This window comes from Salvelinus alpinus, chromosome 4 (genome assembly GCF_045679555.1).
Source record: "Salvelinus alpinus chromosome 4, SLU_Salpinus.1, whole genome shotgun sequence".
Taxonomy (NCBI): domain Eukaryota; kingdom Metazoa; phylum Chordata; class Actinopteri; order Salmoniformes; family Salmonidae; genus Salvelinus; species Salvelinus alpinus.
In genome coordinates, this window is record NC_092089.1 from 95,160,982 (window position 1) to 95,178,664 (window position 17,683).

General features: G+C 44.9%; 1 protein-coding gene across 2 annotated transcripts in view; it reads left to right on the forward strand.

Annotated features, from left to right (window-relative positions):
• Nucleotides 1-16,872, forward strand: part of stag2b (STAG2 cohesin complex component b) — a 37,214-nt gene extending 20,342 nt beyond the window's left edge. Inside the window, exons 19-32 of one of the 2 annotated variants that reach the window (XM_071399594.1) lie at nt 598-668; nt 1,195-1,363; nt 1,548-1,640; nt 1,804-1,978; nt 2,220-2,359; nt 2,687-2,788; nt 3,632-3,780; nt 4,047-4,175; nt 5,029-5,255; nt 5,348-5,600; nt 6,207-6,314; nt 6,499-6,625; nt 12,143-12,220; nt 14,209-16,872. In XM_071399594.1, the coding sequence (XP_071255695.1) occupies nt 598-668; nt 1,195-1,363; nt 1,548-1,640; nt 1,804-1,978; nt 2,220-2,359; nt 2,687-2,788; nt 3,632-3,780; nt 4,047-4,175; nt 5,029-5,255; nt 5,348-5,600; nt 6,207-6,314; nt 6,499-6,625; nt 12,143-12,220; nt 14,209-14,232 (1,845 nt within the window). In that variant the 3' untranslated portion in view covers nt 14,233-16,872. Of the gene's footprint in view, nt 1-597; nt 669-1,194; nt 1,364-1,547; nt 1,641-1,803; nt 1,979-2,219; nt 2,360-2,686; nt 2,789-3,631; nt 3,781-4,046; nt 4,176-5,028; nt 5,256-5,347; nt 5,601-6,206; nt 6,393-6,498; nt 6,626-12,142; nt 12,221-14,208 lie in introns of those variants that run through there. The other variant, XR_011674825.1, reaches the window with a different exon arrangement.
• Nucleotides 16,873-17,683: the final 811 nt, after the last annotated feature.

The window sequence follows — 17,683 nt, forward strand, 5'->3', positions numbered from 1 at the left end:
GTAGCTGGTTAGCTACTGGGGGTTCGTGGATGTGTTCCAAAGATAAAAAATGATAGCGATTCCGTACCACATTGGGTGAGATAGGTTACCGGAAGGTATAATCGAATTGAAAATCGAAAAGAGATAGAAAAAAAAAAAAAATATATATACAAGAAGTACGAAAAAATACAATGTGCACGAGAGCACTAAAAAATACACGTCTACACTGCTACGCCATCTTGGTTGTGGTTGATACTGACACTGATCTGTGTTTGTGTGTGGTTGACACTGACACTGATCTGTCTCTGTGTGTGGTTGATACTGATCTGTCTCTGTGTGTGGTTGACACTGATCTGTCTCTGTGTGTGGTTGATACTGGTCTGTCTCTGTGTGTGGTTGACACTGATCTGTCTCTGTGTGTGGTTGACACTGATCTGTCTCTGTGTGTGGTTGACACTGATCTGTCTCTGTGTGTAGTTGACACTGGTCTGTCTCTGTGTGTAGTTGACACTGGTCTGTCTCCGTGTGTAGTTGACACTGATCTGTCTCTGTGTGTGGTTGATACTGACACTGATCTGTCTCTGTGTGTGGTTGACACTGATCTGTCTCTGTGTTCAGGGTGAGGAGCCTGATGATGATGATGCCTACCAGGTCCTGTCTACTCTCAAGAGAATCACAGCATTCCACAAGTAAAGAACACTCTCTGTCTCTGTCTCTCTCTCCTCTCTGTCTCTCTCCTCTCTGTCTCTCTCTCCTCTCTCTCTGCTCTTTCTCTGTCTCTCTCTCTCCTCTGTCTCTCTCTCCTCTCTGCTCTTTCTCTGTCTCTCTCTCTGTCTCTCTCCTCTCTGGCTCTCCTCTGTCTCTCTCTGGCTCTCTCTCCTATGTCTCTCTTTGTCTCTCTCTCCTCTCTCTCTCTTTGGCTCTCTCTCCTCTGTCTCTCTTTGTCTCTCTCTCCTCTCTCTCTCTTTGGCTCTCTCTCCTCTGGCTCTCTCTGTCTCTCTCCTCTCCTATGTCTCTCTCTCCTCTCTGGCTCTCCTCTCTCTCTCTCTGTCTCTCTCTCTCTCTCTCTCTCCTCTCTCTGTCTCTCTCTCTCTCCTCTCTGTCTCTCCTGTCTCTCTCTCTCCTCTCTCTCTCCTCTCTCTCTCTGTCTCTCTCCTCTGGCTCTCTCTGTCTCTCTCTCTCTGTCTCCTGACATTCTTAACTCTCTTCCCCCAGTGCTCATGACCTCTCCCAGTGGGATCTGTTCAGCAGTAACTTCAAGTTGCTCAACACGGGCATTGAGAACGGTGACATGCCAGAGCAGATAGTGGTCCATGCTCTACAGTGTACCCACTACGTTGTCCTGTGGCACCTGGCCAAGGTCTCAGAGGGCAGCCACAGAAAGGTATGCAGCTGGCTGGCAGCCAACTGGCTGGCAGCTCAGAACCTTCTCATTTGTGTTATCTGGTAGCTAGGAAAATGGCATTGGGGAGGCAGTGAAGGTTTATACAGCAAGTCTTTTGATGGTTCACTCATGTTGTATGTAATCTCGGAGGATGTGTGTTGATCACGTAATAGTGTTTTTGTAGGAGGAGCTGCTGAGCCTGAGGAAACAGATGCGGATGTTCTGTCTGATGTGTCAACGTTACCTCACCAACGTAAACACAACCGTCAAGGAACAGGTACTGTCCTGCAGCAGCTATTCACATCCTAGTGATTTTAAATCCGGTTATTTTCAAACCTGAAATTCTCAGAATCCCCGTGCCACGCCATTGAGATGAGGAAGACGTGGCCAAGGAGGCAGACCGCTGATAACCAACCGTCCATCTCCTCTCTCCCCCCCAGGCGTTCACCATACTGTGTGATGTGTTGCTGGTCTTCAGTCATCAGATGGTCTCAGGAGGCAGAGAGCAGCTGGAGCCGCTGGTCTACAGTCCTGATGATTCGTTACAGACAGAACTACTGTCCTTCATACTGCACCATGTCTTCATAGACCAGGACGATGACAACTGCAGCACAGGTACACACACTGCTAACCACACACATACCGCTAGTCTTTTCTAGTAGGTTGCTTATTTTCACTTGAAAATAGCTCTTGTTGGTTAGCGACGGCCAAACGAGACCCTGCTAAATGAATGACGTTACCGTCTGGCCCTGTGATATGTGTACCTGACATTACCTTTTTAAATGGTCAGCCAGGTGGACGCGCTAGATAAGACCTCTGCCTGGCTGTGTAACTATCTGTTATGTCGTATCTACAGATGGCCAGCAGGATGACGAGGCAGCGAAGATAGAAGCTCTTCACAAGAGACGTAACCTCCTGGCGGCCTACTGTAAACTTATCATCTATAACGTAGTAGAGATGAACACTGGCGCTGACATCTTTAAGCAGTACATGAGGGTGAGAATGGAGAAACGCTTTACACAGTGATGACCAGAGAAATAGAATCTTTACAAAGCACCTCTAACCCTGGCAATTTGACTGTTAAACTCATGGGTACACTCACACTGGTTGTCAGTCCACACGCTATCCCATCGTTGACTTGAATAGAAGCCCATTCCATAGATTATACGGTTATCACTTCTCCTTGCCTACGACACTCATTAAACACCAGCTCATTACCGGAGTCATCCCATGTACTGCTTGGTTGCAAATGATCAGAAGTCCATTTTTTTTTTCTCCTGTAAGAGACTCTGACTTGTGTCTGAACCGTCTTCCCCTCTCTAGTATTACAATGACTATGGTGACATCATCAAGGAGACCATGTCAAAGACCAGACAGATAGACAAGATCCAATGTGCCAAGACACTCATCCTCAGTCTACAACAGGTGGGTTACACACACACACACACACACACACACACACACACACACACACACACACACACACACACACACACACACACACACACACACACACACACACACACACACACACACACACACTGTTGTTTTAGTCAAGCTAGATCTCCTGATCTCCAGACTGCAGGCCAAGAACCATGTCTTTATTCTACACATTTATTCACCCTTCCCTGTCTTGCCCTCTCTTCCCTGTCTTGCCCTCTCTTCCCTGTCTTGCCCTCTCTTCCCCGTCTACCCCTCTCTTCCCTGTCTTGCCCTCTCTTCCCCATCTTCCCCTCTCTTCCCTGTCTTGCCCTCTCTTCCCTGTCTTGCCCTCTCTTCCCCGTCTTGCCCTCTCTTCCCTGTCTTGCCCTCTCTTCCCCGTCTTGCCCTCTCTTCCCCGTCTTCCCCTCTCTTCCCCGTCTTGCCCTCTCTTCCCCGTCTTGCCCTCTCTTCCCCGTCTTCCCCTCTCTTCCCTGTCTTGCCCTCTCTTCCCCGTCTTCCCCTCTCTTCCCTGTCTTGCCCTCTCTTCCCTGTCTTGCCCTCTCTTCCCCGTCTTCCCCTCTCTTCCCTGTCTTGCCCTCTCTTCCCCGTCTTCCCCTCTCTTCCCTGTCTTGCCCTCTCTTCCCCGTCTTCCCCTCTCTTCCCCGTCTTGCCCTCTCTTCCCCGTCTTCCCCTCTCTTCCCCGTCTTGCCCTCTCTTCCCCGTCTTCCCCTCTCTTCCCTGTCTTGCCCTCTCTTCCCCGTCTTCCCCTCTCTTCCCTGTCTTGCCCTCTCTTCCCCGTCTTGCCCTCTCTTCCCTGTCTTGCCCTCTCTTCCCTGTCTCCACCAGTTGTTCCATGAGATGTTGTCAGAGTTGGGGACAGGTTTTGACCGCTCGTCCTCAGCGTTCTGTGGGATCAAGGAGCTGGCCAGACGTTTCTCTCTCACCTTCGGTCTGGACCAGGTCAAAACACGAGACGCTATCGCCATGCTGCACAAGTCAGTCTCCTCTGATCTCTTTCTCCGTAGCTTTATTGTACACAAGACTGACATAACCAGCAGATAAGAAATTCTTCAGCTTTTTAATATGATCAGAATTACTGAACATGATTAGCATATGATGAATGTGAGCTGTATATAGGACTAGTTAATGTATGTTTCTACATATGCTGTTAGATACCTCCCATTCTTCTGATCTAAAATTGTCTCCCTCTACTCTCACTCCCCTCTCCCTACCTATTCTCTCTCGCTCTCTTCCCCCCCAGGGATGGTATAGAGTTTTCGTTTAAGGAGCCCAGTCCCCAGGGAGAGGGCAACCCTCCTCTTCACCTGGCCTTCCTAGACATCCTCTCTGAGTTTTCCTCCAAACTAATGAGGCAGGACAAGAGGACTGTGTGAGTACACACCTCTGCCTCTCCTAATCAGACACGTGCACCTGTGTGTGTGTGTGTGGTAACTGATGTCTGTGTAAGTGATGACTCGTATGATATGTCATGAAGCAGGATAAGAGGACCGTGTCCCCTCTTTAGTTGTGTGTATTTATACTGAACAAAAATATTAACACAACAATTTCAAAGTTACAGTTCATATAAGGAAATCAGTCAATTTAAATAAATAAATGAGGCCCTAATCTATGGATTTCACATGACTGGGAGGCCACTGGGGAGCCAGGTCCAGCCAATCAGAATGAGTTTTCCCCCACAAAAGGGCTTTATTTCAGACAGAAATACTCCTCAGTTTCATCAGCTGTCCGGGTGGTTGGTCTCAGACGATGGAGGTCCTGGGCTGGTGTAGTTGCATGTGGTCTGCTGTTGTGAGGCCAGTTGGACGTACTGCCAAATTCTTGAAAATTTGGCAGTATGAGAAATGTAATTCTCTGGCAACAGCTCTGGTGGACATTCCTGCAGTCAGCATGCCAATTGCATACTCCCTCAACTTGAGATATCTGTGGCGTTGTGACAAAATTGCACATTTTAGTAGTCTATTGTCCCCCGCACAACGTGCACCTGTGTAATGATCATGCTGTTTAATCAGCTTCTTGATATGCCGCACCTGTCAGGTGGATGGATTATCTTGGAAAAAGAGAAATGCTCACTAACAGGGATGTAAACAAATTTGAGAGAAATAGGCTTTTTGTTCTGGGATCTTTTATTTCAGCTCGTGAAACCTGGGACGAACACTTTATATGTTGTGTTTTATGTTTTTGTTCAGTGTGTGTGTGTAACATCTCTCCTCTCTCCGCTGTAGTCACATGTATCTGGAGAGGTTCATGACCTTCCAGATGGCCCTCCAGAGAGACGACTGCTGGCTACCGCTCATCTCCTACAGGAACTCCCTGCAGGCCGGCGGGGACGACGACACCATGTCTGTTGTCTCCGGCTACTCCTCCAGAGGGTCGTCGGTCAGATCCAAGAAGACCAAGGCTGCAACTCCCACTGCTACCGTCGCCGCAGCCAAGAGGAAACTCCCTGAAGGTAGCTACAGCACCAGGGTCAGGAAGTCAGACTGGAGTCACTACATGGCCATGTTAGAGTGGTGTGTGTTTAACACTGTGTGTTCTCTCTAGCGGAGGAGAGCAGTAGCAGCAGTACAGATATGTCGTGGCAGCACCAGAGCATGCAGACTCCTGTGATGATGCCCTCCCCCCACCTCACCTCTACCATGATGAGAGGACCAGGGGACATGAGGGAGGAGGCCAAACGGGGGAGAGACGACAGCTACATGGGAGTGTACGCCCTCCCTTCAGACTCCCAGCAGCATCCTCACCCTCACACACTCCCCCAAACCCCTCAACTCCACCAGACACCCATCGACTACAAGTAAGATTCCCTTTCTCCTTCTCTCTCTCTTTCTCTTTATTCTCTTTCTTCTCTCTCTCTCTTTCATCCTCTCTCTCTCTCTCTCTCTCTTTCTCCTCTCTCTTTCGTCTTCTCTCTCTCTCTTCTCTTTCTCTTTCTTCTCTCTTTCTTCTCTCTCTTTCTCCTTCTCTTTCTTCTCTCTTTCTTCTCTCTCTTTCTCCTTCTCTTTCTTCTCTCTTTCTTCTCTCTCTTTCTCCTTCTCTCTCTCTTTCTTCTCTCTTTCTCTTTCTTCTTCTCTTTCTTCTCTCTTTCTCTTTCGTCTTCTCTCTCTCTTTCTCCTTCTCTCTTTCTCCTTCTCTCTCTCTCTCCTCTCTCTCTCTTTCTCCTCTCTCTCTCTCTCTCCTCCTCCTCTCTCTCTCCTCTCTCTCTCTCTCTTTCTCCTTCTCTCTCTCTTCTCTCTTTCTTCTCTCTCTCTCTCTCTTTCGTCTTCTCTCTCTCTCTCGTCTTCTCTCTCTCTCTCTCTTTCGTCTTCTCTCTCTCTTTCGTCTTCTCTCTCTCTGTCTGTCTCTGTATACCTACCTGAACCACCAGTGTGGTTATTTAACTTATTGTTGTCTGTGTTTGTAGTACCCAGGTGACGTGGATGCTGGCTCAGAGGCAGCAGGAGGAGGTTCGTCAGCAGCAGGAGAGAGCCATGAACTACGCCAAGCTCAGAACCAACCTGCAACAGGCCATGTAAGAACACACACACACACACACACACACACACACCCTCCCTAACCTCGAGCCCAGGACCAACCTGCAACAGGCCATGTAAGAGCTACTTCCTTTACACATCTCTTTGTGGACTAACCATTTGTTTATGTACAGCTACTCTATATTGATGGTAGTTTGTACTAATTATGGTGTGTGTGTGTAGTCGGCGTGGTACAGGGCTGATGGAGGAGGATGAGGAGCCTATCGTAGAGGACGTGATGATGTCGTCAGAGGGTCGTATGGAAGACCTCAACGAGGGCATGGACTTTGACACCATGGACATCGACCTGGTGAGACCTTTGACCTTTTACTACAAATATGGCATTTGGTTTATAAAACCTTTAACAGCGAATTATGTGGTGAAACACAAAGATCTCTGTCAAACACTAAATATCCTGAAAATAAATCTTTATAATAAAAAAAATACCGCAACATGTATAATGTTGCTTTCATGAGCTAAAATATAAGATCCCATAAATGTTCTGTAATTTTCTACAATGCTTCAGCTGTCAAGTTGAGGGAGTGTGCAATTGGCATGCTGACTGCAGGAATGTCCATCAGAGCTGTTGCCAGAGAATCTAATATTAATTTCTCTACAATAAGCTACCTCACACGTCATTTTAACCCGGTTGTATACTACACAACTTTAAAAATCCTAACATCGCTAAACCTCTCACATTAATCTCTCCTGTAGTTTTTTTTTGTTTGTCTTGCCGACGTAGTGGTGCGCACACTGAACGATGTGGCACGGATGGTAGGTCACACACTACAAGATTCTTCACTTGGTCGTGAGGATTCTCCATAGCACGCTGTCTCGCCAAAACAATGATGTGATGTAGATTTAAAGTAGTTACAACGATCTGTGGCTCAAAGCAACCGCAAACAATTTCAGTCAGACATTCACGCTTGCCATACAGAGTTCAAATATATTCATAATAATATTATGAATTGAATAACATTGCTTGAATGGTTTGACACTTTGGCTCTGGTTAAAGGCAAGTACAAACGCATGCTAAACTCAGCAAAAAAAGAAACTTCCTCTCACGGTCAACTGCGTTTATTTTCAGCAAACTTAACATGTGTAAATATTTGTATGAACATAACAAGATTCAACAACTGAGACATAAACTGAACAAGTTCCACAGACATGTGACTAACATAAATTGAATAATGTGTACCTGAACAAAGGGGGGGTCAAAATCAAAAGTAACAGTCAGTATCTGGTGTGGCCACCAGCTGAATTAAGTACTGCAGTGCATCTCCTCCTCATGGACTGCACCAGATTTACCAGTTCTTGCTGTGGGATGTTACCCCACTCTTCCACCAAGGCACCTGCAAGTTCCTGGATATTTCTGGGGGAAATGGCCCTAGCCCTCACCCTCCGATCCAACAGGTCCCAGACGTGCTCCATGGGATTGAGATCCAGGCTCTTCGCTGGCCATTGCAGAACACTGACATTCCTGTCTTGCAGGAAATCACGCATCACAAACGAGCAGTATAACTGGTGGCATTGTCATGCTGCAGGGTCATGTCAGGATGAGCCTGCAGGAAGGGTACCACAATGAGGGAGGAGGATGTCTTCCCTGTAACACACAGCGTTGAGATTACCTGCAATGACAACAAGCTCAGTCCGATGATGCTGTGACCCCGCCCAAGACCATGATGGAACCTCCACCTTCAAATCGATCCCGCTCCAGAGTACAGGCCTCGGTGTAACGCTCATTCATTCGACGATAAACGCAAATCCGGCCATCACCCCTGGTGAGACAAAACCGCGACTCGTCAGTGAAGAGCACTTTTTGCCAGTCCTGTTTGGTCTAGCGACGGTGGGTTTGTGCCCATAGGCGACATTGTTGCCGGTGATGTCTGGTGAGGACCTGCCTTACAACAGGCCTACAAGCCCTCAGTCCAGCCTCTCTCGGCCTATTGCGGACAGTCTTAGCACTGATGGAGGGATTGTGCGTTCCTGGTGTAACTCGGGCAATTGTTGTTGCCATCCTGTACCTGTCCCGCAGGTGTGATATTTGGATGTACCGATCCTGTGCAGGTGTTGTTACACGTGGTCTGCCACTGCAAGGATGATCAGCTGTCCGTCCTGTCTCCCGCATCTCACAGTACAGACATTGCAATTTATTGCCCTGGCCACATCTGCAGTCCTCATTTTTTTTATTTTTTTTATTTTACCGTTATTTTACCAGGTAAGTTGACTGAGAACATGTTCTCATTTGCAGCAACGACCTGGGGAATAGTTACAGGGGAGAGGAGGGGGATGAATGAGCCAATTGTAAACTGGGGATTATTAGGTGACCGTGATGGTTGAGGGCCAGATTGGGAATTTAGCCAGGACACCGGGGTTAACACCCCTACTCTTACGATAAGTGCCATGGGATCTTTAATGACCTCAGAGAGTCAGGACACCCGTTTAACGTCCCATCCGAAAGACGGCACCCTACACAGAGCAGTGTCCCCAATCACTGCCCTGGGGCATTGGGATCTTTGTTTAGACCAGAGGAAAGAGTGCCTCCTACTGGCCCTCCAACACCACTTCCAGCAGCACCTGGTCTCCCATCCAGGGACTGACCAGGACCAACCCTGCTTAGCTTCAGAAGCAAGCCAGCAGTGGTATGCAGGGTGGTATGCTGCTGGCATAATGCCACCATGCAGCATGCCTAAGGCAAGTTCACGCATATGAGCAGGGCCCCTGGGCATCTTTCTTTTGGTGTTTTTCAGAGTCAGTAGAAAGGCCTCTTTAGTGTCCTAAGTTTTCATAGCTGTGACCTTAATTGCCTACCGCCTGTTAGCTGTTAGTGTCTTTACGATCATTCCACAGGTGCATGTTCATTAATTGTTTATGGTTCATTGAACAAGCATGAGAAACAGTGTTTAAACCCTTTACAATGAAGATCTTTGAAGTTTTTTAAAAGATTTTTATGAATTGTCTTTGAAAGACAGTGTCCTGAAAAGGGGACATTTCTTTTTTTGCTGAGTTTAGTAGTAGTCATGGCTCCTTTGAGTCTACACATTGGGTGATGTAAAGCATGCTCATCTTACTGGGGTCTTCACTGGCGAGCTCTCATTGACTATTGCTCATTGGCGTTGCACATCTCACACTACAAAAGCATTGAAGATTTTGTGCCGATAAAATCAAAACGTTTGAAAATATTGGGACGTGTGGCACTGCTCAAAGTCGAGATCGATAGCCCTCGGATTGCGTCTCTAATCTGCTCCCATTAAACGAGCGTCTGTGTGCCCCCCCCTAGTAGGCATCAACATGGGGGTTTTGTCTCTGATCTCAAAAATGTGTCTGGAACAGTTAAATCGGGGATGAAATTGTGTAGTGTACACCCAGCTTTAGAGAATTTGGAAGTCGTAACCAACTTCAGTGGGTAAATGCTCACTGGCATACTGGAGAAGTGTGCTCTTCACGGATGAATCGCGGTTTCAAATGTACCGGGCAGGTGGTAGACGGCGTGTATGGTGTCGTGTGGGCGAGCAGTTTACTGATGTCAACGTTGTGAACAGAGTGCCCCATGGTGGCGGTGGGGTTATCGTATGGGCAGGCATAAGCTACGGACAACAAACACAATTGCAATTTATCGATGGCAATTTGAATGCACAGAGTTGCTGGACCCTTCATATTTTGTTACTTTAAAAAAAAACATTTCCCTCATCAATCTACACACAATACCCCATAATGACAACGCAAAAACAGGTTTTTAGGAATGTTGGCAAATGTATAAAAATAAAAAAAGTATTCAGACCCTTTACTCAGTACTTTGTTGAAGCACCTTTGGCAGGGATTACAGCCTCGAGTCTTCTCGGGTATGACGCTACAAGCTTGGCAGACCTGTATTTGGGTAGTTTCTCCCATTCTTCTCTGCAGATCGGATGGGGAGCGTTGCTGCACAGCTATTTTCAGGTCTCTCAAGAGATGTTTCATCGGGTCAAGTCCGGGCTTTAGCTGGGCCACTCAAGGACATTCAGAGACTTGTCCCGAAGACACTCGTGTTGTCTTGGCTGTGTGCTTAGGGTCGTTGTCCTGTTGGAAGGTGAACCTTCGCCCCAGTCTGAGGTCCTGAGCACTCTGGAGAATGTTTTCATCAAGGATCTCTCTGTACTTTACTTCTTTCATATTTTCCTCGATCCTGACTAGTCTCCCAGTCCCAGCAGCTGAAAAACATCCCCACAACATGATGCTGCCACCACCATGCTTCACTGTAGGGATGGTGCTAGGTTTCCTCCAGATGTGACGCTTGGCATTCAGGCCAAAGAGTTTAATCTTGGTTTCATCAGACCAGAGAACCTTGTTTCTCATCGTCTGAGAGCCCTTTAGGTGCCTTTTGGCAAACTCCAAGCTGGCTGTCATGTGCCTTTTACTGATGAGTGGCTTCCGTCTTGCCACTCTACCATAAAGGCCTGAATGGTGGGGTGCTGCAGAAATGATTGTCTTTCTGGAAGGTTCTCCCATCTCCACAGAGAAACTCTTGAGCTCTGTCAGTGACCATCGGTGTCTTGGTTTTTGCACTGATTTTCACTGTCAACTGTGGGACCTTATCGGTCTAAGGCACTGCATTGCAGTGTTGAGGCATCACTACAGCCTGGGTTTCGATCCCAAGGTTTGGCCGGGGGGCTTTCCTTGGTTCATCGAGCTCTAGCAACTCCTTGGGGCGGGCCGGGCGCCTGTAAGCTGACACGGGGGGTCAGTTGAACGGTGTTTCCTCCGACAGGTTGGTGCAGCTGGCTTCCGGGTTAACCGAGCAGGTGTTAAGTGGCGCGGCTTGGCAGGTCATGTTTCGGAGGACGCCTCTCCCAAGCCCATTGGGTAGTTGCAGCGATGAGACGATCGCAATTGGATATCACGAAAAAGGGGGTAAAATTACCAACATCAAAAAATTTGAATACAAAAAAACTGTGGGACCTTATATAGACAAGTGTGTGTCTTTCCAAATCATGTCCAATCAATTGGATTTACCACACATGGACTCCAATCAAGTTGTAGAAACATCTCAAGGATGATCAATGGAGACAGGAGGGTCTGAAAACTTATTTTATAAAACGTAGTTTTAAAATTTTGTACATTTGGTAAAATTTCTAAACAGTTTATGCTTTGTCATCATGGGGTAGATTGAGAAACATTTTAAAATCCGTTTTAGAATAAGGCTGTTATGTAACCAAATGTTGACAAAGTGAAGTCTGAATAGTTCCCGAATGCACTCTACCGTGACTAGATCCTGAGGCCAGTCGTCATGCCATTCATCCATCACCTCATGTTCTGCAAGGATCTGTACACAATTCCTTGAAGCTAGAAATGGCCCAGTTCTTCCATGGCCTGCATACTCACCAGACATGACATCAATTGAGCATATTTGGGATGCTCTGGATCGTTGTGTACGACAGTGTGTTCCAGTTCCCGCCAATATTCAGCAACTTCGCACAGCCGTTAAAGAGTGAGACCACATTCCAAAGCTCACAATCAACAGCCTGTTCAACTCTTATGTGAAGATGTCACACTGCATGAGGCAAATGGTGGTCACCAGATACTGACTGGTTTTCTGATCCACGTCCCTACCTTTTTTTAAGGTGTCTGTGACCAACAAATTCATGTTTTCCCAGTCATGTGAAATCCATAGATTAGGGCCTAATTAATGTATTTCAATTGACAGATTTCCTTATATGAACTGTTACTCAGTAAAATCTTTAAAATTGTTGCATGTTGCGTTTATTTTTTGTTCAGTGTGTAATTATCACAATCAGCTCATATAATCAGAATTTAAATCATTTCATATTTGTTTCTCTTCTTTCTCCAGCCCCCCTCTAAGAACAGGAGAGAGAGATCAGAGCTGAAACCAGACTACTTTGACCCTGGCTCTATCATGGACGAGTCTGTAAGTAACTCTCTTCTCTTATACTCAACCATTATTACTCTATAGTAATACTCTTCCTTATACATACACAGCGCTCTAAATTAAACATTTTCATTGGTTGTACTGGTGCTCGCAACTTAAATTTAGGAGCACCAGAAAATAAGAGTTTTTTTTATTTTATTGGGAGGCAGGTAGCCTAGTGGTTAGAGCGTTGGACTAGTAACCAAAAGGTTGCAAGATCGAATCCCCGAGCTGACAAGGTAAAAATCGGTCGTTCTGCCCCTGAACAAGACAGTTAACCCACTGTTCCTAGGCCGTCATTGTAAATAAGAATTTGTTCTTAACTGACTTGCCTAGTTAAATAAAGGTAAAAAAAAAAAAAAACGAGCTATGTTTTAAAGCACTTATTGTTCCCTAGAAACTAATATGTAACGAGCACTGCACCTCTGTGCTGGGTCACCACTACGCTTGTGGTCATACCACCCTAACCTCGCCTGTTCAGGGTCGGCCTGGTTAATACTGGGACGGGAGACCGCCAGGAAATACCACATCAAGTTGTATTTGTCACATACAACAGGTGTTGACCTTTCCATGAAATGCTTACTTACAAACCAGGTGCCCGTAAGCACATTTAAAAAAAGTATATATATATTTTTTTTTAAAGAAGAAAAAAAGACATCAACTAAAATAAACTAATATGTAACATTGTAATGTCATTTAGTTTCTTATAAAAGCTAAGATGTTATGAATACACGTCATTGAATTTACAAGGTCATTTTGTAGATTATTTCTGTTTCTATATTGTGTAAAATCATAATTTTCCTATTGAGATGCATTACATTGACAATTCCAGCTGGCACCCAGTGTCTGTCTGCCACTTGTAAATCATTGCGTGTGTAGGCTGGGGGGTAGGAGTGTTGGGCCAGTAACCGAAAGGTTACTCGATCGAATCTCCGAGCTGACACGGTAAAACTCTGTTGTTCTACCCTTGAGCAAGGCAGTTAACCCACTGTTCCCCGGGCGCCGAAGACGTGGATGTCGATTTAAGGCAGCCTGACGCACCTCTCTGATTCAGGGGTTGGTTTAAATACGGAAGACCCATTTCAGATGAATGTATTCATTTCTCCCTAGCAAGCTGCTCTGTCCGCACTGCATGATTGGTGAAGCAATTTAATGTCTCACTAAATGTAAAAATAAATAAAAAATGTATTTCAGAAAGGAACGATATAAACCGTAGATTTTGCTGGTCAGAACAGTGGAACGTAACGGAAACAATTATGGTTCTGTTCAGAACTGAATGATTGGAAAATAATTTAGGTTCCAACCTCTGATTTTTCTAGTAATATTAGCCTCGGAAGCCCAGGCTATACACATTCTGGTCAGCAGGTAGCCTAGCGGTTAGTAAGAACTTTTGGGTCGGTAACCAAAAGATTGCTGGTTCGAAAATATGAGCCGGCCCCCAATAACTGATCCCCGGGCGGCGATGATGTGGACGTTGATTAAGACAGCCCCCGCACCTCTCTGATTCAGAGGGGTTGGGTTAAATGTGGAAGATCATTTGGTTGAATACATTCCTTTTGAGCTTTTTCTGTTGGAAAGCCTGGGGAAGTTCTCCTCAGGAAGAAGATAAAAAGGGGTGGAGTACAGTGGTCTAGTGATGCAACAAGCTAGCATGCATAACATACAAACTAACTCCTCATAGGCTACTGAAACTTTGTCCAACACAGTAGGAAAACAAAAAGCTAAATCAAGGTAATGCCTCTCTTTAGGGGAAACATAATTTTACTCAGTCTATCGAATGCTTCATTTCTACTCCGCGCTAATCAAACACAAGCTTTGCCTGCCAGCGCTACGTTAAAACACAATCCAATACTGAAGTTCTCCAGATTTCCCAATAGTCGAGATGAGATCTGGGAGGTTGGTTTAGCCTCACTATAGTAATACGTAAGACCGACATGTTGTTGCTAAGTGCTTTTACAGATGTGTAATGATCACTTTTGTCTCTGCAGGTCCTTGGAGTGTCCATGTTTTAAACTGGTATTTGTAGACGAAGAGGAGAGGCATTTTGTATTTATGGAGAAGTTAAGATGCGGATCTGAAGTCTTCTCTGGTTTATCCTCCATGGTCTCACACACACACACACACACACACACACACACACACACACACACACACACACACACACAGTGTTGCTTGCTCAGAGGGGACTGAATGAAAACAAAATACTTTTATAATCCTTGGGTAAGCTTTTCCCCTTTCAGTTAGTGGCAAACCAGTGTCAAACCTAAAGGAATCCTCGACATTTAGTCTGAAGAAAGTTCCATTATTCTAGAATGTTTTATTTTTCTTCCAAATGGAGATGGAATGAGATTTGGAAATGTCTTCTAACCCTGTCTCTATGCTAGTATAGTGAGTAACCCGGTGTGGTCTAGTAATTTATAAACAGGTTGTTAGTAGGAAAGGTAACTAGCTAGCTGTGCTGTAGTAGTAGTGGATGGACACGGTCTTTATGCTATTTTTAGTTTTCCTTTCCTCCATGTTGGACTGTCAGAATCTGTTGGTTCTGTGGTTGTGATGATGACTGCTGGTGGTTCAGTTGGTGACCTGTTAACTAGATCAGCTGTAAGAGTCATGACTGTAGCAACACACATCCAACCGTTGGCCCTAGTAAAGGGCACAATCGTTTTCCAAGAGCAGATTCCTTCATACGAAACACGTAGAAATAACGCCACACTGTTGTAAATGCTTCAGTATAGTTTCTTGCAACGTTTGGCCCGGAAGGTCTCTTCGTCACATCCAAATGTGTGGGTACTGTTTCCATTCTGTGGTTGTTGGATACTGTCTGACTGAGGACCCCAGTAGTTGCTGTGAAGAGGCCCAGGATGCATCTCAAAAGTAGTGCACTATATAGGGAATAGGGTGCCATTTGGTATGCAGCCAAAAGTGTTTAACAAGGAACTAGGCTGTCACACAAGTCCTGAAGCTTACCCAAAGATTTGCACCCTTCTACCTATCTGTAGAGTTTTCTCTCTCAACGGACAGCGAGGGGATTTTCTCTCTGGTAGTGCCACCACTGTGCTGACTGAGACAAGCAAGCAGCACGTTAATACACAGAAAATACATTTCTCCATCTCCTGAAAATCCAGCATATTTAGTGTTGAAATAGCTATCTCTAAATTTTAAATAAAGTTATATATGAATCGGTGCTGATTTTATAACTGTGCTTTTTTTTTTTTATTAAAATGTTCAACCTAAAGTTAATGTTTCAGAAATGTGTAAGTAAAACTGTTTAAAATGAAAGCATGGGTAGTCAGGTGTCGGAAGATTTTTAAATTTGTATTTTTTTTTCTTAACGTCTTGGGGTTTCTACCGTTTTTCCTACGTGTAAATTAGTTTGGATGAGATTCATTATGACAAAATAAATCTGGCTTGTGAAATTTCAGCTTTAAGATTTTCAACATCCATGAGTAATAATAATGTCCTGTCACGAAACTCCACAATATAAAACTGTGTAACTAACTAAAAACCAGTCATCATTATAATCCTATAGAAAGGTTGATTGTTTTCATCCCAAATGGTACCCTATTCCCTAGTGCCCTCACCAGGCCCTATATTCCCTATGGGCCCTGGTCAAAAGTAGTGCACTATATAGGGAATAGGGTGCCATTTGGGACACTTAACAGTAGCAGCACTCTGGCAGCTAGACAAAGCTTAAATGTGACATGAACTATTATGTCGTCCATAAGTTTTAATTAAATGTTTTGTCTACTGAGGTAAATCTATCTACTTTGTAATCATTCCATGCCTGAGCCTTAAACATGCTATAGTGGAAGGAAATCAACTGCCCTGTCCAGAAACTGCCCCTAGCCCCATAGAAATAGTATTACTAGAATGAAATTGATATTGCTTAAGGGATGCTTTTTCCCATTCTAGTCATTCTTTGCCTATATACCTAGACTCTCCAAGGCACCTGTGTCTATCTGATAGGAATGGGTAAGGTATAAGCAATTAGGCTTCATCCCAACTAGTCTATCAGAGGTAAATGGTGAAGCTACTATCGTATCGCTTATACCCAGCAAATTACTATAGAGCTACACTAGCACCTCGGGGTTAGACTTGAGGTAGCCCCGGAAAGATTATGTAGATGAGATTTGGTTGGGCCTCGTGACACTAGGGTGCTTGGGGTTGTTTCTGGAAAGGTCCTACATTTGTTTTCTCTCACAACTTTCTTCCATGTCAGAGGTAGCCATGAAAGGTGATTATTGGGGTTGTTATGACGACAGAGAACATTCGAGATGGTCCAGATGTGATGTCGATGAAGTAGATAAAAACAGCCTGTGTGTTTTACCTAATTATTATTATTTTATGTAAGTAAATATTTTGGAGTAAAAATGACTGTGGCTTTTGTTTTGTCACTTACTACCACTACATTGGTATAATTCCTTTATTTGAACCTTCCTGTATATAAAACAAACATCAAGCTTTATTTTCATTTGTGTTTTTCCTTTTTGGCCATTTGTGTGTTTTAATCTTTTCACATACATGCATACATACATACATACATACACACACACTCTTCTGTGGTATTGTTTGTCCCCCATGCTATTGTCACTCAGTCAGATTTTTACTTGTCTGGAGACAGTCACTTTTTGAATAAAAGTAAACCAACTCGACATCAGTGCTGTGATTTTTATTTAATCAGTTCGCATTGTTTGAAATGAAAGCATGTTTTGTTTATTTTACCACAGCTACTCATTGCCACAAGGGGGCGATGTTTCCTCAGAAATGAAAGACCATATTCCCTACACTACTGGCCAGGGCCCCAGGCACTATATAGTCACATAAATCCCAGACACCAACATGTTTGGGTTTTCTTGTTGCATATCAAGTGTCAGTCAGAGTAGCCTTTGAAGCGCAGGCTTCTCACGTTCTGTTTTTCCTCATGAGTCAACAAGACGAAGTTTGGAAGGGTGGTCCTGTTACGACACTTTGTCAGAGCTGCTTTGCCTTTTAAGATAACAGCTTTATACACTTACTGTTAATGGGTTGAGCAGCCTGTGTTCAGTGCATATAGCTGGTGTCTTACTGTTAATGGGTTGAGTAGCCTGTGTTCAGTGCATATAGCTAGTGTCTTACTGTTAATGGGTTGAGCAGCCTGTGTTCAGTGTATATAGCTAGTGTCTTACTGTTAATGGGTTGAGCAGCCTGTGTTCAGTGCATATAGCTGGTGTCTTACTGTTAATGGGTTGAGCAGCCTGTGTTCAGTGTATATAGCTAGTGTCTTACTGTTAATGGGTTGAGTAGCCTGTGTTCAGTGCATATAGCTGGTGTCTTACTGTTAATGGGTTGAGCAGCCTGTGTTCAGTGTATATAGCTAGTGTCTTACTGTTAATGGGTTGAGTAGCCTGTGTTCAGTGTATATAGCTGGTGTCTTACTGTTAATGGGTTGAGCAGCCTGTGTTCAGTGTATATAGCTGGTGTCTT